A 20836-nucleotide genomic window follows, 5' to 3' on the forward strand; every position below is an offset into this window, starting at 1 on the left:
TCAGTCCACCACTTTAAATGACAACAGGTAATAAAAGAACTTAGTGAGCCCTAGCACAGTAGCCCCAGCAGCATCTCAGGCAGCCAAACTGTGACAGAGCCCTTCTTTCCTCTCCTGCAGGAGCTTCTTCTCCAGCATGTGTGTTAAGACATCTTCACTGTGTGTGTGTGTGTGTGTGTGTGTGTGTGTGTGTGTGTGTGTGTGTGTGTTAAGGTGCGCCCTCACTAGCACTGGGGTCTCTACATGACATGGTAGTGTGCCCCAGTGAGGTTGCCTCCTCCCCTACAGCCTCAGTCTGGTCCACCACTTTAAATAACAACAGGTAAGCACTGCAGCACAGTAGCACCAGCAGCATCTCAGGCAGCCAAACTGTTCCAGACTAGAGCTGTTTTTTCCTCTCCTGCAGAAGCTTCTTGTCTAGCAGCTGCCAGAGAACTCTCCCTGCCAGCCCCAGCTCTGGGGCTTAAATGTGCCCACTGCCCAGGGCCCTGTGTCCTTCCGGTCAGCTGACTGGGGACAGGTGCTAGGGGTGTTGGTCTAAGGACATGGCGCTAGCAGACAAGGTCCTTTGGGTCTATCTGGTGTCTTTTAGTAGACCAACTGAATAGCTAGAGAAATATATATTAGCAAGCTTTCGGGTTGAAAAGCCCTTTGTCAGGCTGAGGGAGCACCTGTATTGGGTATGTGTGTGTGCTGGTCCTGGATGGAAGGAATAGTAAAGAAGCCAGAGGCTGGCCTGGCAAGGGATCCAGCCATCTCCTGATGCCCTCCTTCAGCTGCCTCACGAGTGCCTGCATGTCTGGTGACAATGGCTTGCCCCAGCCAGCAACATTGATCCCCCTGGAACTTCTCCATTTGGGTCTCAAGTTCCCTCACTACAGGGATCACCTGACTAAGGAGGGCATTGCCAGTGCTGAGGGTCTCAGTGGCCTCAAGGAAGGGCTTGAGGACCACCAAGATCTGGGATATGGTATCCCACTCCGCTTTGTTAAGTGGACTGCTAATTCCAATCTCCACGAGCAAGGCCATCTCATGGATGGCTGTCTGTTGCTCCACCAGCCTGTCCAGCATCAGGTATATGGAGTTCCACCGAGTCTCCACATCCTGCATGATTTTGTTCTGCAGGATGCTCAGCCCTGCCTGTTTCTCTCGCAACATCTTGCCCCCCTGGATGCTGCGGTGGAAGTAGCCCACCTCCTGCATTTGGAAATGAGCTGGGTGGTAGTGACGGCGCCATCACCAGCAGTCCTGTCCCCCTCCAAGGCATCCCTGACTATGAGATGCAGCCTGTGTGCCACACAGCGGATGCCAACAAAGTTGCCATCATGGGTGGCCTTGACCATATTGTCCCCATTGCCGGTGACCAAGAACCTGTGGGTGACCTCGCCCTGCCCTGTACCATGTGGTTCATGGTCACCATGATCACCCTTGCCATGTGGGACTCATCCATCACCTCCACTTCAAGGACAGCCCACCAACACCCTGACTGATTGCACCAGTGCCCTGTGAGGGAGAGGTAGGTGTGATCACCACGCCAGCTGCTCCAGATGAGGTGAAGTGCAAGGCTACCTGCGGCCCTGCCTTGCGCAGCTTGTCCTTCAAGTACTCCCTGCATGCCTCATACAGGGAGGGTACCACCGTACTGCTAAAGGTGGTGCGTGCGGGCACTTGGTAAGATGGGACCACAAGCGCCATGAGCTGCCTGAACCCTGGCCACTTAACTAAGGAGAAGGGGTAGCTATCCAGAGCAAGCATCTCCCCAATGCTCTGGATGATGTTGTTCGCCCTTGCAAGACGCCCCTCTTTGTGACTTTTCCCCACTGCCTCTGCTTTGTGGGGACAGGGGCTTTGGAGCAAGCAGGGGACTTCCCTTTGGGCTGGTGCCCAGGCTGAGGAGGAAGGGCAAGGGGGTACTGCCTCCTGAGATGCAGCAGCATCGCTGTGGTGGTGAAGTGTTTCATCTCCTTGCCCTGGCTGATCTGCCTTTGGCAGTGCTGACAGATAGCAAACTTGGGATCATCTGCCACCTCAAAATGATCCCACACTACCCTACTCCTCTGTTTCTGAGTTGAGGGTGGGGGTCCTGCCTTATCCCCCTCCACAGCAGGCTGAAGCACAACAGCAGGAGGAGCTGACTCAGCTGAGCCACTTGCCTGAGCCTCCACAACCTCAACCTCAACCTCCAAGGAAAGAGACCTGGGTCTTGGGGAACTTTAAGGGGTGTAGAGCACAAAATCAAATTCCTCAGCCCCTGGAATTTCTTTAGCTAGTGTGCTCAGGTCCTTTGGTTCCAGCTCCTCCTCTGGCAGTGGGAGGCTCATGCTGGGAGATGAAACTGGGGTAAAGGAGACTGTCATTCTGCTGTTGGTGCCTATTTCCGGAGTTAGGGGAGGTGGTGCAGGTGCAGAGACATCAGGTACTGCTCCCACCTCTTTGCTTCCACTGGCAGCCCAAGCCCTTCATGGCTGCCAGGAAAGAGGATGCATCTATGTTTGGGTGTTGGGGGGGACTTGCAGCTCTAGCTCTCCCCCTACCCCCTCTGGCCCCTCTCCCTCCGCTGCCAGAAGTCCTGGTGCCTGTCTTTCCAGCACACTTCATATTAATCTTTCCTGTGCTGGAAAATGTGTGTGTGTAACTAATAATAGAATATATTACGTCTTCGCTGATATATGACTGACTGTGTCTGACTTCTTCTGTGTTGTGTTTTGTTTACAGCTCTATGTTGTTGTGTACAGTGTACCTAAAAATCTATTCTCTTCTTCTTTTCTTGTTCTTCTATGACTCTGACTTATGTGAATCTGTATCTGAGTTCTGTGCTGTCCCTAGTGTGGTTTTTACTAGGTATGATTATTAATAATTATATATAATTTGGTGTCATCTTCTGTGACACTCTCCCTGACTTCTGTGATGTTAATATGAATCTGTGACTACTTCTGTGTTGTGTTTTATTTACTGTTCTGTGTTGTTGCATAGTGTATCTAAAATATCTATTTTTTCCTCCTCCTCCTTTTTTTCTTTTTCTTCGACTGTGTCTGACTTCTATGTTGTGTTAATCCGATTTCTTCTTCTGTGTTGTTTTTAGTCTGTATGTAACTAATAATTATAATTAATACTATTAATAACTATATATAATCTCCTTCTATGAATGTGTGACTTCTTCTATGTTGTAATAATATCTGACTACTTCTTCTTCTATGATGTATGCGTGTGTGTGTGTAATGTGTGCTTCCCTGCACAGTGATGGATCACACTGCCAGGGGAAATGCAGCTTTCTTTTATTAAAAGTTTTTTTGGGGGAGGGAACCCAAGAAGAAATATAAATTGAAAGAAATGGATAAGTAGAGGGATTCTAATTAGTAACCTAAGCTATATCCAATCTTTTCCAAGACCAAAAAGTAGCAAGAGACTGACTAGGAAGCTAAGCCAGTCCAGTACCTTTCAGATGTTGTTGCTTAGGCAGAAACAGCTCACAAAAGTCACAGAAAGCCTGCAAACAGAGGCTTATATGCTGTTTCTGTGTCTCTCCCCAGGACACTGTGATTGGAAGGGGACTCAGGGAGAGATCACAGTCACTGGCCAGCTAGAGATGTCAGTCCTTCCCCCCCGCCCTGCTCCCCCTCCCTCTTCTCAGTTTCTGTTCCCCTGAAAGACCACCTCCAAATCTTTTTGGACCCTCCGAATCGATTCAGAAAGTTTTCTAAGCTTCTCCCAAATTCGGATTTGGAGATTCAGCCTCCGAATCAGGCCAAATTTTCTCCAAATTGAATCATGGACCGAAGCTTTGCACAGCCCTATTTATTACCTAACATAAAACAAACCTCTGACAAATTAATCTGAAAATCAGTACTAGGGAGGATTAATTAAGTAACAGACACAAGTTAATGTGACTGCAATAAACAAGCTTATTTGAGGGAGTTTATTTGAGTTTTTTGCACTTGACCTATTCACCATGTTGAATTGTTGTCTGGTTTTTATGATCTTTTTTAAAAGAGCATGAATGGATCAACATAGATTCTTGCTGGCTCTTAGCTATGCTTTAGGATCCCTGAAACAAGGCCAGCTTTCCTAATTAGTGGGTGGGCAGAGCCACTTTGTGCAAATTACATCAAAGAGAACTGAATTCAGGTCACCACACAGCCCTCAGTTGTACTGTAAAGATATGGGCAAATGCACACTTGGAGCCCTTTCCAAAAGGGAGCTCCTTAAATGTTCCAACAATAACCTGTGGACAAGCCAAATGTAGTAAGAACAACTCTAAGCCCCAAGTAAAGCAATGTTTAAATCCTGCTACGCTTGTATTGTTTCTGACTTATCCCCCTCCCCTTTTGAGATGGCTCCAAATATACATTTGTGCATACACTGGGACAAGGTTGTCCAAGTTCTGAGTGGCCTGCAGGGTCCCTGGCTGCGCACTGTGCAATCTACACTTCCCTAAGCTGCCTACTGTGCCCTATTGCACTGCTCCTCCCTCCTCTCCCACCCCCAGCACTGCAGGCACTCACCATCTGCTGCACCATATGTGTCCTTCCTGCTGTGCAGTGGATGACATGCTGCACAATGCTACTCCCTCATGCTGTGCTTCACAAGGTCCCTGGGTCTCCCCAAGCCACCTGGCCATGGGCTTCCTCAGCCTTGTCTCCAAGGGAGGAGTCAGGCAGCAGAAGCTGGAGAAGGGATGGCGAGCTCTGAGACTCCAGTGACAATCGGAGTGGTGGGGAGAGGAGCAGTGCCCAGACCAGGAACCCAGGAGCCATATATTAACCCCTCAGAAGCTACATGGCAGGCAACCAGTTGGAAAGCCCTGCCCTAAGAGTCTTGGCTACTCCTGATTTCAACAAGAAAAAGACCTGTTGCTGTGCAGGTTGAGATGGTAGACATCAAATAGAGAAATGGGAGCTGGTGGGTGAAACGGACACGAGGGCAAATTGAAAAAGGATGCAGATCCAACAGGGCTGACCAGAGCATGGACAGATGATTGAATTTCCTTCCTGTTGGATCTGATGTCCTAATCCCCTTCCCTCTGCTTTGACTGATTTGCTTGGGATATTGGTATTTTATGCAAGTAAACCAAGAAATCTGATCACACTGCTAAGGACTACATGATCTGGCTTGTAGCAGCATTCACTTCAAAGTCCAAGTATCCTACACTCTGATGTGGTTGCAGATGCAAGCTTGCTTGCTTATTTGAAATGCTATTAATGGATTAACTGATGCCTGTTTTGGCCTGGTATGAGGAAAGGCTTTCTGGATCTATTTAGTAGATTTACTAGTTCAGAGGAGAGTATATAATTATTACTTCATGTGCAAGAATAAGAAGTATTTAGATATTGTTGATTTAAAGAAAGCTTTACTTTACATGTGGAATTTATCCAATATATAGCAGGGGTTTTCAACCAGGGGTATGTGTATCCCTGGGAGTACTCTGGAAGGCCCCAGAGAGTATATGGCAGCGGCACTTCCGGCTTCGCTGCTGTGTGCTGTGCAGGGGACTTCCCCCCCAGCTTGTCTACTGGCCACTGGGGGACTCCCTACTTCTTGACTGGCTGTCAGAGGTACCCCAACCAAAAAAGGTTGATAACCCCTGCAATATAGCAGTCATTCACTGAACATAGAAATAAGTTGCACATCATCTATCCTGGAAATTCATCAAGTACTACAAGCTAAGCAATATAAACTACAAAAAAATTAATTTGAGTCTTTAATGATAAGGTTGATACTTAGAAGCTGGAAATGCCAGAAAATAATTAAAGGGCTCAGTTTATGGGAGCATATCTAGATGACCCTTATACAAACTATAATCCAGATGTCTAAATATAAGTGCTGGAAAGATTAACCCACGTCTCTACTCAGTTATTATCTATGTGGAGCTTTTCCTTAAATTTCCCAGCAGTGCAACAACACCATGGTGATAGCAGTAGTGGATCATAGGAAAGTAGGACTGGAAGGCACCTCAAGGTCATCTAGTCCAGCCCCTTGCTCAAGGCAGGATCATCCCTGACTAAACCATCCCAGCCAAGTGTCTGTGCAACCTGCTCTTGAAAATTTCCAAGAATGAAAATTCCACAGCTTCTTTAAGAAGCCTGTTCCAATGTCTGACCATCCTCATAGTCAGAAAGTTTCTCCTTATTTCCAACCTAAATTTCTTCTGCCTCCGTTTGAGGCCATTGCTGCTAGTTGCCCTATTGGGTTTTTTTAGTTCTGTGTTGAGAAGCTACATTCTAGAGAAGGAAGAAATAAGGGATACTATGGTGGCTTTCTCAGAGACCACCTCTAGATTGGCCCAGAAGTGATGATACACAGAGACACAAGCAGTGTTTGGTGGGAGCAGACAGTCCCAGGGACCTGGGATGATGAGCAGTGGCAGCAGAACTTTAGGATGAGCTGGGTACCACTGTGTAAAGCCCAAGCAAATGCAGAGAACAATTCTTTTCTTGGTTTTAAACCAAACATACTTTTTATTAAGCATTTAAACTGATCAAAAATTATGTGCTGTGCCCATGAAGCAAACAAAGTGCTATGCAAACTGAGGTGTGATTCAGGTTGGTCTGGAGAAAGGGAAAAGGGGTGATGTGCAGTTCTTGAAAGTGGCCCAAAAACAATCCAGCTCTGGTCCTGTGAGCTTACTTGGGGAGAGGAGGGTGTTCTTGTGGTTTGAGTGACAGGGCAGGATGTTGCTGCATTGTGCAGCGGAATTGAAGGGGCTGCAGTTCACACCATGCTATCTTCCCTTGATGTTCTAACCTAGGGGTGGGCAATTATTTCAGGCGGAGGGACGCTTGCTGAGTTTTGGCAAGCCATCGAGGCCCACATGACAGGCAGCCGGGCCAGATAAATATTTATTTTCTAGATTTTTTGGGGGGGAGTCTCCTGGGCCGGATAGAATGGCCCGGCGAGCCGCATCCAGCCCACAGGCTGCATTTTGCCCACCCCTGTGAATCTAACCACAGAGGTCAAGGATGTGGTTCCTGACCCCATGTTCCTAAGTCCTCACCGTGACTTGAAAAAGTCTGTGCTAGGGGGACTGCATGCAATGGGCACTACCATGTGTTTTATTCAAATGGGCTGCACTAGCCTATCTTTGTGGTAGGTTCTCATCAGCATGTTTGCTCAATATGGGCCATGTGTTTTATAGTCATGCTCAGTGTTGACTGTGTTTAATCAACTTCATAGTTGGCTTTCATTGCTGAGCACATGCTGTTTTTGGCAGCAGTTTAATGGTGGACAATGTATTATTTCATGAGGTTTCCTTGTGTATGGATGTAAGACATGCCCCCCATGCTGATTGTGGGGGGGAGTTCATCTTGTATTCAAGTAAATATGGTAAATAGTTTGGTTTATGAATCTCCATGGGGGGAACTGGAGTGGCTCTTTGCCAGAACAATTACCTTTTCTCCTCCCAAAGCATTTATTGTCAAACTTATTTTTAAAAAAATCTGTTTTACTTAAGTTTTTTCATTCTAGGGCTAGAGCAAATAATGTTTTTATACTGCTAAGAATGACTAGCAATGGGTGCAGCTTTAGCTACATTTCTATTCGAGTCACAGTGACAGGTGAACTGCAACAGTACAGATTGCAAACCCCTTGGTAATACACTTGCTGGGGGCAAAGGATCCTTCGTCAAGGAAATCCTGCTGGGGACAGTCTTCCAGAGGATATCAGGCAGTTCAGGGGCAGAGATCACATTTATGAAAGTAGTCTAATGTCTGTGAAGAGAGAGGTAATTAGCTGTGTTAGCCTGATGTCAAGCAGAAGACAGGGCAGGGTCTCCTATGAAAGCTTATGCCTTTCTGAACAAGTTAGTCTTTAAAGTGTTACCCTGCCCTGCTTATTTGAGAGGCTCCCTGCTGTGATTCTCACAGTTCAAAGGCCCTTTTTATTCTCTAATCCAGGGTTTCTCAACCTCTTGGCCCATGGAGCCATTGTATCTGGCCCGTAGGGCTGGCCACAGGTTAGGAAATTTGATGGCAGGGAAGCAGTGGCCATTAATACTGCCACCCTCCCCCACTGCCAAATTCCCAAACCCTGCATGGCAGATCAGAGCCAGGCCATAACCCCCTCCCCCTGCACATCTGGATTGGGGCTTGCCACTCCCTTCTCTCTGCACAACTGAATCAGGGCCAGACCATGCTCTCTTCTTCTTCTATGGTCAGGTTGGGGTCAGGTCACAGCCCCTTCCCTGCTTTGGGGACAGGTTGGGGCCCCTTTGCTCTGCATGGCTTGATTGGGGATGTGCTACCCTCTGCCCCACTCCACGCTGCCAGATAGGGCTCCACTGCTCCCACCCTGGGTTCTGGATCGGGGCCACCAGCCAGATCCAGCCCAGAAACAGATTGGGCACTACCCATCTGGCCTGCCAAGGTGGAAGAAGGTTGAGCACCCCAGCCCTAATCCATCTTAACTCCCCATCAAAAGTATACTTAAAGCATATTTTTGTGCCAAAAAAGGGAGAAGGGCCAGTGACTTCATGAAATTCATTAGGAACTTGCTATTGATGTGGGATGTTTTTATTGAAGATGCTCAGCTGCTGCAGTAGCTCTTAAATACTTGGTTTCTTTTCCATCAGTTATTGTGTCTGGCCTTTGCTGTTGAAGGTTAGATTCTATCACCTTTTATTACATTAAGTAGAAACTTAACTCTGCAGGTAGTTCTGATACCACTGTGATTATTTGTGCAGTAAAGTGTTCCTAGATAGTAACAGTATTGGTTGTTGAGACCTGATTGAATTGTATTAACTAAATATGAAGTGAACTTTAGGGCTCTTTTAAGGTGGATGAGGAGGGGAGTGTGTGCGTGTGCTTTATGAAGAATTCCCAGTCAGTCTAGCTCTTTGAAAATCAGCTTGTATATCAAATAAATACCTTAAACATGTATTTTCCATGGAGGATTCCCAGTATTCGTTATCAAACTGATCACCCAGGTATTTAGGATGGGGAACAAACACCAAATGTCTTGTGCAGGCAAGTTTTTGAAACTTCATGACTACAAATGATCGAATAATCAGACTGAAGCTCTAATGGTCACAAATATTTTCTGATTTGAATACATGCAACATTAAGTCTGATTTGGGGTAAAGTGTATATATAATGCATCAACAAACAGCAATCAATTGCAAATAGTTCACTCTGAAGTACTACACATCTGATGATAAGTAGCTTAAAAATGCATTGATTGAAAACAGCAGGCACACAGTTTCACCAAACAAAGCAGTAGTTTTGTTACTATGCACTTTTATGTTGATTCTTACTCTGAATATTATAGTTATTTATAATTAATTTTGATATTGAAATATGAATAATATGTACCTATCACTTAAAATGGCTTTTCCTGGGGTTTTTTTTTTTTTTTATTATAGCTGAGATGCTGCATAACAGTAGGCTGTTAATAGAAATAACCATACGGGTATGATTGCACAATATGTATAGGACAAGTCTTATCTGAATTCACTCAGTGGTGCTCAGCCTCCTGGCCCTGCAGAGTCTGGAAGAATGGTGTGGGGCTAGCCTGTGGGCTAGATCTCATGGGTGGTGTCAGTCTGCAGGCCACATCTAGCTTGAGGTCAGTGTGCAGGGTGGCCCTGTGTGTTAAATCCAGCCATAGAGTGGCCCCACACACCAGTGCAAGTCAGTGTGGAGGCTATTTCCTCCAGCCTACAGAACTCCCATTGGGTCTGGAAATTTGGCAGCTAGGGAATGGTGGTGGCAGCGTTAATTGCCATGGCTTAGGAAGCCACAACAATTAACGCTTCCACCTAAGCCCAAGAGAAATACAAGTTAGGTGGCAGAAAAAACTATTTATTCCCCAGCTGCCAAATTTCCAGACCCATGGGGGTGCCCTACAGGCCAGGTGACAAGGCCCTGTGGGCTGGAGGTGGACCACCACTGCAGTGTTTCTAGTTAAGTAATGTGTGCTCTGGTTGTATTTCAGGTAGGGTTTGCAGTTGACATAGTCCTGAGTTTCAGCAAATCTAATTTTACTTTCTCAAGCTGATTGCTCTACTTCTTGTCCAAAGGTCTTTTGCATGTTGGTTCCCACTTTAAACTCTGCAGTTTCTGCAACCAGCATAGCGCTAGTCCACTGAGTAATGATGGTAAAACTGGACCCGGGCACCAGCAGCTCTTACAGCAGTTCTCAGGCTAAGTACAGACATTCAAAAAGCCTGAGGCTGAATCGATTCAGTCTTTGCAGGTTAGTCTAAACTGCACAGATTAATTTGAAAAAGAAGTGAACAGACACTTATCTTTTGAGTCAGGAAATGCAGCCACATACCTGCAGTGGCTCAGGCCAGAAACCCGGGGGGGCAGGGCATCACTAGAGCACAGCTCTGTTGTTGTGTGTTCACTTCTTCTCCTGCTGCCCCCGAGGTCTTTGGGATTTGCAGTCCAGAATTACAGCAGCAGGACCCGTCAGGGTTACTCATCACTTCCTCTTCCTGTTTCCAGGTGCCTCTGAGATTTGTAGTCCACAGTTGTAGCCAGCAGAAAGTTTGAGAGGGGGAAGAGGTATTTAACCCTCCTCCCTGGCCTCAGACCCCAGCTGGGGTTTGCCTGTCGGTTGGGGGGCAGTCGTCCCCAGCCCTGGAGAGTGGGCTGAATCTCCAGACAGGCTTGCACTTCCCCACTCAAACCCCATCCCCTGGTCAGCCAGCCCTCCCTGCTCTAGCTAGGGAGCAGAGGGGCAGAGCCAGCCCTGCTCTCTGGAGCAGACAGCACAGCCCAGGGGCTGGAAAGCATGCTGTGGGGGACTCTGATTTAACTTGAACCAGAAAAATAACGGTTAAATTCTTCTGTTGAAATCTCTGGTATATCTTGTGAATTGTGTAGGTGTTTGTGTACCTAAGAGTGCTAATATGGTGCATCACCCTTAATAGGGTCTCACAGCACCTAGGGTATCACTGCACCCTAGTCAGAAATCAGTGAGCTATCACTAGAGTGGGTTAGAAAAAAATCAGCGAAAAACTTCCCTTCTTCCCCTTTCCCCTAGCAGGAGTTTCAGGCTTCCAGTTTCCTTACAGCCTATCTGAAAGCCTGATTTGAGCCAGCACATCCAGGTGGAATTGTGCAGAAAATGGCTTGCCCATCTCATGAAAATGTAAGATGTATTATTTATTTATTTTTCTGTATCAGGACAGAACAGCATTTTAAAAGGCAGTTTTGGACCCAAAATAACCAATGGACTGGTGGGTAGGGTAATCAGTTGCAATAAGGGGGGCCGAGGTTCAATGTTCTTGTTCTTTCTGATTCAGATCAGGAATTGAGCCTCTTGTTTCCCATACCCTAAGTGAGTACCCTAAAGCATTGTTTGTTCTAGTGTGTCTTCTGCATGCAAGAAACAGCTCCCAACCCGCAGCCAAAGTTTCATTTAAATCAATTAATTCAAATTGATTCTGGATATTAGCTGCCAGAAGAGTTCTGCCCAGATGAATTCCAAAGGCTTCCTGGCTTCCTTTCCACATGACTAGGTGGGCTGTTGAAAAGGGCTTCTAGACACCTTAGTTTCTGAGCTACCCATCAGGCTCTGGCTCTTGTTATGAGCCTGGTCCAATGTCATTGCTGCAGTTCTCTGGCAGACAGCTATGAAGTAAACTTCATTCAAAACCGCCACTTTTTCTGCAGCCCACCAAAAAGCATTTTAATTTCAGAAAAAAGGTTTCTGAAACAAAATCTTGTGCTTTTGAGACTTTTTGTGCTATGAAAAGATTCAGGCTTGTCTTGATTCACGAGTTTCCAAAACTCAATTTTTTTTCCTAACTGAAATCAGGGTTCTTAGTCATTCTAGTTCAGGTCTATTAGTGGTAATTACAATTAACTCATTTTTATGACTCATCCATATTGATCTTAGAAAAATAAATTTGGTTACAATAATGTCTCCAGATGTCTAACTAACAGTCCATGAACATTTTTATTGTGCAAGTTGATACTCTTGCTTTATATGGTGTTGAAATAGTTTACTTAAGGACAGGCAAAGTATTACCCAAAGATGTGTTTTTAATTTTTTTGTTAGTAGCTGGTTCTTAGTGTTTATCTTCAGATCTATCTTGCTCAATAAGCATGAATGAAAAAATTAAATTTGTTTAAAGTATGGGTAAATACTTCAAAAAGTACAGTTTTGGTAAACAAGAAAATAACCTCATTCATATTTAACTTCGGCTTTGAAGGAAAAACAATATACAGTTCTGATATCTAACAATAAATAGATATTATTTTAGAGTTCTATTTTTGTAAGCTGTGTGGAGGGTAGACTGCAGGGTTTGTTCTATACTGGACAACCCTTAATTTATTTTTAATTTTGTATTGTTTGACACTTTTTGTAAAATTATTTTTTTTTTTCCCCTTCCCCTCTTAAAGGTAGAAACCTGTGGGTTCTTGTTCTGGGAAGGTGTCCAACCAAACATAGGATTGGCATACCAGAGTTCAAGTATATTGCTAATATGCATGGGGATGAGGTACGTCTACAATTTCAATTTCTGCAATGTCATTTATAGCAACATGCTTACCAGGGATCTTAGAAGGAAGTTTTTTTCATGCACATACTGCTTTTATTGGGTTCAACCCCAGTCTTTTAGCAGCTTCCACACTGTTAAAGATGACCTACAAGATTTTTTTTTTTCAGTTGGACTTGTTCCCTTTTTATCACTTCAGGATGGACAAAGGTGGTTTTAAATAAGTATTTCTGTTTTGTGGATTTTTGCTTAACCTCAGACATCTCAGGAATGTCAAATCTGGTATTCCCCGGTTTGGGTGGAAGGCCTTAGGAGTGTTTGTTTTGAACTCCAACACCTTCACTTGGGGGACTTTTTTAACAAAGGCTTCCTTTCTCCAAAATGTGCTACAGAGTTATAGATGTATGTGAAATATGCAGAAAAAAAATTAGATGGACTAAGACACTCCCTTTGTATAACTCGGTTCTGTTTAACTCAGGCCTGTGAAACTGCCACTTTCACTAATCCAGTCTGTTATGTAGCCCAGGAAAGACCTACATTTTTTAAACTTTATAAAGCCTTATCTCTTATCTGTTACAGGTCCCTTCTAAAACTTCAGAGTGAAAACACTAGGAGTTAAATTCCAAATGTTTCTTTAGGTGCCTGACTCCACCAAAGTTCCACAGAGAAATTCAAAATAGCCCTGGGCCAGCAGCCATAAAACTCTTTAGGTATCTAAATTCCAAACACATAGGTGTCTCCATTTGGGACTGCAAAGTGTCTTGGACATCCATGTATTTAGAAGCAATTTGTGCAATTGGGCATATCACAATATCTGAATATTGTTAGGAAGCATCTTAACTCCTCCACCTAAGCCCAAGAGAAACAGATATTTTTTCTGCCACCTAACTTGCATCGACAGCACTGAATTCAGGTCACAGTTCTTGATGGGAGTCTTACCTACATTTTGCCCAATAGCCTGGTCATTAGACCACTTGCCCAAAAGAGGAGCATATGACCTTTAAGTTTTCCTTAACCTGGGAAAGTTTGGACCATCACTGCTCCCTTCCCAAGGAGTGCCATAACCACCAGGCTACAAAATAGGCATGCCACCCTTCTTGTTGAAGCTAGGTTACTCTGCAGCTGAGACCAAAAGGAGAGCAAGCAAGAATGGAGCCTGACTCTTAATATTATGGTTATGACACTGCTATGGGAGATTTGAAATCCTAGAGCCTTTGTACAAGCCACAGAATTGGCCTCTAAAGTGGCTTAAATGCCCTTTTACACTGCTTTAATGGCATTGCTGTTTACACACACAGTGGCATACTGCGCTTTAAATTTCTTTGATACGTAGCAAGGTAAAACACCTCCAAGGTGTTTTAGTTTGCTGTCCTAACAAAGTGCAACAACTACGGAGGGAAGCACTGGGCCTTGCGCAGCTCAGGCTGTGCAGCCCAGCAGCAGCCTGTGCGGGCAGGCTCCACTGAAGGGCAAAAAAAAAAAAGAATGCAGCAAGCCTGATCTTTTTTTTTTTTTTTTTTCCTTCTTCTTCCTGGAGTCTGCCTGCCTGAGCTTTGCGGGGCCCAGTGCTTCCCTCTGTGGCTGCGTGGAGGCCAATGCTTCCCTACTCAGCTGCAGTGCCCCCTGGAACGGCCCAGGCCAGGTGCCAGCAGGTGGGTGCTGCCTGGCAGGCGCTGCCAGCATGGAAGGAAGCATCCTCCCCACCCCCTTCCCCGCAGCTCAGGGACTGCTCAGCCTGCCAACAGCTCGCTCCCCACTCCCTTGCCCCTACTGCCGGAGGGGCAGGTAAGGATCGGGCCCCCAACCTTGTGCACACGCCATGAGGGTTTAGTTTGGTTTAATTCTCCCTAAATTGAAGCAATGTTTTAAAAAACCCACTGTTTCAATTGAGGGATAATTTAACTGAATTAAACCCCCATGGTGTGTACAAGCACCCCTTGGTTCCAGTCTCTGCTTCCAGCACTGTTTTTATATTTTACATTTTAGTCATTAGTTGAAAAGCAGAAACAAGCCTGCTGCCAGGCTTCTTGAGCAAGTGCTTTAACGACTAGATTATTTGGCGTCTTTCCCCTCAATGACTGTCTCTGTGGTAGGACTCCACAACGCAAATGGAGATGCTTAATGGACAGTTTGATATATGGGCCTACAGTCAAACACACACTACTGTGCATTAAATGTTTCTATTGGCTACATCTTGGCAGCTCTGGGCTTTTTGAATAGCCCATTGAGGTGCCTGCTGCTCCTTCTTTACACAGAGCACCAGGATGCTAAAATCTAAATCGCTCTTAGGAGTCTCTGAAGACTCTTCATTGATTGTAAATGATCCTAGGCACCTAACTGACTCACTTTGATTTACACATTGCCCCACTTACCTTCTAATACTACCCCAGTAAGGCAATTCAGTGAGACTCATTGCCCCCAGCCTATTTTGAATCCCAGCCTAAATTTCCTATGTGGTATCTGGACCTAATGTCAAATATCTAGAGACTCTAACATGTAGGGCCTGGGTCCAGAACTCAATGGAGAGTGCATTGGACCTTTCTTTCATCATCTGAAGCATAAAGGAAACTTTACAAATACTCTGTCTGGATAATATGCATATTATCCAGACAGAGTATTTGTAAAGTTTCCTTTATGAATACAAAGCAATGAATTTGCACACTTCACATTGTGGAAAGAATGCCTTTTAATAAAGGCACAGTGATTATTGCATGGTGAGAGGCAGTTTACCTCCTGATACTCATAAGCCACTCTAATCAAGAAACTCACCTAAGTGTAAAAAATATAAGAAAGAGGAGACTTCATTTATTTTATCCTTTAGCTACAAATGTTTTCATAGGCAGGCTTAAGGTTCTGTCAGTGTTACATCAAAAGAATATATTTCATTGTTATTCCAAAATCATAGGCAATTGGCAATAGTTCAGCAGAATTATATACTTGACAGTGTAAATTCTTGAAATCTAGAAAGCTACAGATTACATAGTATATGCTTCCTTCTTACAGCTATAATTTACAAATACTGAGCAGAGAGAGGTAAGTAGTTATGTTAGTCTGAAGTCAGGCAGAAGGCAGGGTAGAGCTGCACCTTTTGGACTAACTAAATAGACTAGATATAGTAAGTCTAACTAACTGTAGTCTCTTTAATTAGTCTATAAGATGCATCTCTACCCTGCCTTCTTTCTCTCACTATTGTGTGTATGGACCCAGAAGCAAATGTGACAACTGTAAAGGATTTTATAGATTTCTAGAGTTGGAAGGGACCTGGTAGATCATTGGGTCTGACCCCCTGCTCCAGGCAGGAAAGAGCACTGGGGTTAAGTAACCCCAGCCAGATGCCTGTCTAATCTCCTCTTGAACACCTCCAGGGTAGGGGAAAGCACCACCTCCCTTGGATACTCATTCCCTATTTTGGCAACCCTTACTGTAAAAAAAAAAAAAAAAAAAAAAAAAAAAATTCTTCCTGATGTCCAATCTAAATCTGTTCTCCTTCAGTCTGTAGCCATTATTTCTGGTAACCCTGAGGGGCGCCCTGGTAAACAGAGTATCCCCTATTCCCTGCTGACCCCCTCTGATGAGTTTGTAGGCAGCCACAAGATCGCCTCTCAGCCTTCTCTTGCGGAGGCTGAAGAGATTCAGGTCCCTTGGTCTGTCTTCATAGGGTCTTACCTGCAGGCCCTCAACCATACAAGTAGCCCTCTTCTGAACCCTCTCAAGGTTATCCACATCCCTCTTGAAGTGTGACGCCCAAAACTGGGTGCAGTACTCCATCTGCGGCCTCACCAATGCCGCATAGAGGGGAATTAGCACTTCCCTAGACCTGCCTGTGATGCTCCTGCTGATGCAAGAAAGAGTGCGGTTAGCCTTGCTTATTACCTCATGACAGTGGCGACTCATGTCCATTTTTGCGTCAACCAGGACTCTGATATCTCTTTCCACTGTTGTGGCTCTCAGAATGGTACCCCCCCCCCCCGCCCTCGTTGAATTGCATCCTATTCTGATCTGCCCACTTCCCCAGTCTGTCCAAATCTGCTTGAATTTGCTCTCTGCCCTCCAGTGTGTTTACTCTGCCCCATAGTTTAGTGTCATCTGTGAATTTGGACAAGGTGCTTTCAACACCTTCATCCAAATCGCTGATGAAGATATTAAACAGTACTGGTCTAAGAACAGAGCCTTGGGGGACACCACTGCCCACATCCCTCCAGGAAGAAACCAACCCATCCACCACCACTCTGGGTTTGTCCCATAAGTCAGTTTTTCACCCACCTTACTGTGGAAAAAATCCACATCACAGCTACTCAGTTTGCTCGTAAAAATTGGGTGAGACACTGTGTCAAAAACCTTTTTAAAAGCCAGGTAAATAATATCTACTTCCTCCCCTGCATCTCAGCACTTTGTGACATAGTCATAAAAAGAAATCAGGTTAGTCAGGCAGGGTCTGCCTGCTATAAACACATGCTGGTTGCCCCTTAACATTGTGCTACCTGCTGGGCCCCTGCAAGTGTGATCCTTTATGATTTTTTTCTCAAGTCTTGCTGAGGATAGATTTCTCCAAATTAAACTGAGTTTACTTTGTTTTACTCAAGTGGCCAAGCTAAAAATATGACTGTGAAGCTATCCATGTACAGAGCCTCAACTGAAACGGACCATGTTGTATGACGGGCTTCTTGTGGGAGGGAAAGCCATATATACATGCATTTATTACATTTCTGCCACATTTCACTACTTCAGTTGGTCAAATTCTCCTTTAAATGACCAGAGTCTTGAGGCTTAACTGAAATAAAGCAATCACATGCACATTTGTATTTTTGAAAAAAAAACAGCAATTGACTAGCTGAGACATGTTTCTGAAAAGTTTATTTCTGGGATCTATAATCACCTTTGGCCTATATTCTGCATATGGATTTACAATATTCACAGTGGGTACGTCTGCGTGTTCATTAATGTGCAGGAGTTACTGTCTATTTAATTTAGTACTTGTTTAATGAAGTACTAACTAAATACACAGTAACTAGAGTTACTGCGCAGTAGTGCCAGGAAATACCTTTTTAGTGACGCTACTGTGCAATAGCGTAATAATACTGAACAGTAGCATATTAGCACTGTCAGTGCTGTGACGTGCTACGGAGCAGTGTTGTTAGGCTACTGCACATTAAGTACCTTGTGTAGGCGTTCCCAGTTAGTATTTGTTTTTCCTATTTGTCCAGCAATGGATTTCAGATTACAGGAAACAGTCTCAGAGTGCAAAGCATCAGAAAAGTTGAATATAAAATTCTGTTAGGCTACTCCCTGCTGAGAGATTCAACTTCTCCTATAATCTATTAAGCAGATTGTTGTTGCACTGAGTGTGCAGTATGCATTGATTTGCTATGCACGGTCCCTCATAGCATACCATTGCAGGATCAGAGTTATATCAGTAAAATTAGTGTGTTTTTGAGAGACCTGGAACAAACTTGCATTCTGTTTGGCCAAGTTTTTCCCACTTCGCTGTATCTGAACTGGATTTGAAAACAATGTTAAAATTGTTGGACTTTCTATCATTTAACCAGGCCAGATATCAACTGATGACCAGAGGTATGAATCACTGTCAGCTAAATTAAGTTGCATCCAAAATATGTTGTTTTGTCAAAATTGCAGTGATTTGCAGAGTTGTGAGGTGTGTTATTTCATCTGGTAGGAAGGAAGGGGGAGTGAATCATGTCATCTTCCACGTGAGAATCTCTGCTTGATTCAGAGTAAAGACTTTCATCCTATGTTGTTAAGAATCAGGCAGAGAAGGACTTGAGTTGTAATCTAGTATGACCTGGGTCAGTACCCTGCCTAGTCAGAGGCTGTGACCTCTCACCCCCTCCAACACTCACTCTTATTCACTACTGAACTGAAAAAAAGACATATTGACAATTTCTATTTTCACTAAAATGTTTGGAAATAAAAATCTTTAATGCAAGCAAAACATTTTGAAACTTCAGAGAAGGTCACAGAATGGAGCTATAGCCCTCCAAGCAGTTGCAGTGATGTTTTAGTCATCAGTTTTACCACTGAAGACAATGAATCCACATGCGATACGATCTTCTGTCATGGTGAAAAAGGTGCAAGGGCAACTGCACATAAACTAAAGCCAGTAAATGTTACCTACCTGGATATTTTAGTTTCATTCACCACTGGGCTACCTGAGCACATGGATTCTTTTTAACTTTTTTTAAAGTTAGTCAAGCCAAGTCCTCTGTAATGAAAGCTCCAGTTCAGTATCTTGTTACGAACCCCCCAAACCATCCCATTCACACAATTCTCCTTTAATTACAACTATGTAATACTTTTTCCATTGCAAGAAATGGGGCACTGTAGTAAGGCGCAAGGAAAAAAATAAAGATGCTAAGCAAGGAGCATGAAAAAGGGAAATGTTTAATTGTGTAGTGGCCTTTTTTCCTTCCTGCTAAATTCCTAACTTTCAGTGCCAGCACAAACCCATTTTAAACCTGCTATAGCTTGTTCCAGAGTAAAAGAAAAACAAAAAGCAAACACAATAGTGTATGTCTGGGCCATCTTTAATAGTTTTGTACAAGTATTAAACATCTCAACATATTAAACATAACTAAGTCTAATATTAAAGACATATATTGTTTATGCAAGTGTTCTAGAAGTAGCAGAGTCAACAGGGCCAGTTTAATCTCTGCTGCAACTGCATTGCCCTAGATGGAGTTATGCTAGTGTTATGTCACCCTAGTTTTACGAAGTCAATACACTCAGTAGCTGGAGCCAAAACCTGTGAGTTTCTGGCGCTCAGTACCATGTCTAGTTCTGACCACTTTCATACTGACTTACTAACGAGAAGTGCTATGCGGTGCACTGAAACTAGCAGTATTTGTATACCTCAGCACCAAAAGGCTACACATGTCATTAGGTCAGCATGGGTGCTTGGAGATGCTAGGTATGCCTATACTGCAGTCACACCATTGAACTGGGTTTAAGATGGCTAACTCGGGTATTGATCATGGGGTAACCAGCAGTACAGAGGTCAACATGGTCTAAACCAGTGGTTTTAAATCTTTTTTCAGTTGCAGACCCCTTTGGAAATTTTGAATGGAGGTGCAGACCACTTTGATGTGTAAGTGTAGGTATTCACATACTTTTGATCATAGTCATCTTTTGCAGACCCCTTAAACATAGTCTGCAGATCCCCAGAGGTCTGTGGATCACAGGTTGAAAACCACTGGTCTAAACACTTGAATATTTAGTTAGCTTTTCCAGTGGGTTTTTTGAAGCCCACGCTGAGCTCTGTCATACTGCAGCTTACCAGCTATTCATACCTGAGATAGCTAATATAAAGCTAGTTCAGGGATAGCCACCTGAACTGCAATCACACATTGTGAATGCAGGGTAGCCATAGTCACTGATGCATATTTTGCAATTTTAAGACCCCTACTAAGTGCTACTGAAGGGATTTGCTTCTGCCTCTGCTTTGTCCATTGTTTCTAGTTTCTGGTGACATCTGAAAACACCTAGGGAAACTTGATGGCCATCTTAACCCTTGGGACCCAGGGGAAAGTTTTCCTGGGATTTTATATAATGATTGTCATTTTCTATCAGAACTGCAGACATGCAATATGCCTGGGCATAAAGCTACCTTAAGATGTTCCAAATAGTATGGAATACTGTGGCCTGTCTCTTTAGCAAGACAGACTACAGTGAGCACAATCTGATCTGCCCTGTTCCCCACAGTGGCTTTTTGCAGAATAACAAGCAAATATCAAGTGTTGGTCCTGATCTTCAGAACACTCGCTGACCAGGGCCCAGCATAGCTAAAAGATAACCAGGAGCTCAGGGATGACAACAGAAGTTGCCAAGTGTGTTCCTTAGGCTCAATAGGACCCCGTCCCCCAGCAGGTTAAGTTTCATCTCAGCAGGAGATGGAGCTTTAGAAGGGGCCTGTTCAAGACTGTGCAATGTGTTCCCACAGGAACTAAGGTCCCTCTCAAGACTTGCCACCTTTTGCTTCTAGTATAAAGTAAATTTCTTCAACCTTGCCTTCTCTAATGAATGCAGTGCAGCACGTACATTGTAAACAAACAAAACGAAAGCAAAAAAACCTACAACCCCACTGAAATAAAGTATTCCCTTAAACTCTTCCCTGGGGAATAGATGATGGGACTGATGGCACATGATGGACATCAGCCATGTTGCTGAGTGCACAACTTTAAGGACATTGAATACGACAGCAACAGCCATAAAACTAGGTGGTGTATGCTTGACTGTAATCATGTTTTGTACATAAGCATGCTTTTACTGCTGTGCATTTGGTAAGTACTAGTCCTGCGTGCCCATGAATGTCATTAGTAGAGTATGTAATCTGAGACATTTACATTTGAAGGGCTGCCTACCATTTATGAAGAAATAGGGAAA

The 20836-nt window shown here is 44.2% G+C and overlaps 1 protein-coding gene across 1 annotated transcript in view; it reads left to right on the forward strand.

Moving 5' to 3' along the window:
* CPM (carboxypeptidase M) overlaps nt 1-20836 on the forward strand; it is a 79471-nt gene that overhangs the window by 31685 nt on the left and 26950 nt on the right. The window contains exon 4 of the mRNA XM_006026975.3: nt 12345-12442. Coding sequence (XP_006027037.1) covers nt 12345-12442 — 98 coding nt within the window. The remainder of the gene's footprint in view (nt 1-12344; nt 12443-20836) is intronic.

This window comes from Alligator sinensis, unplaced genomic scaffold (assembly GCF_000455745.1).
Source record: "Alligator sinensis unplaced genomic scaffold, ASM45574v1 scaffold506_1, whole genome shotgun sequence".
NCBI classification, from domain to species: Eukaryota; Metazoa; Chordata; order Crocodylia; family Alligatoridae; genus Alligator; species Alligator sinensis.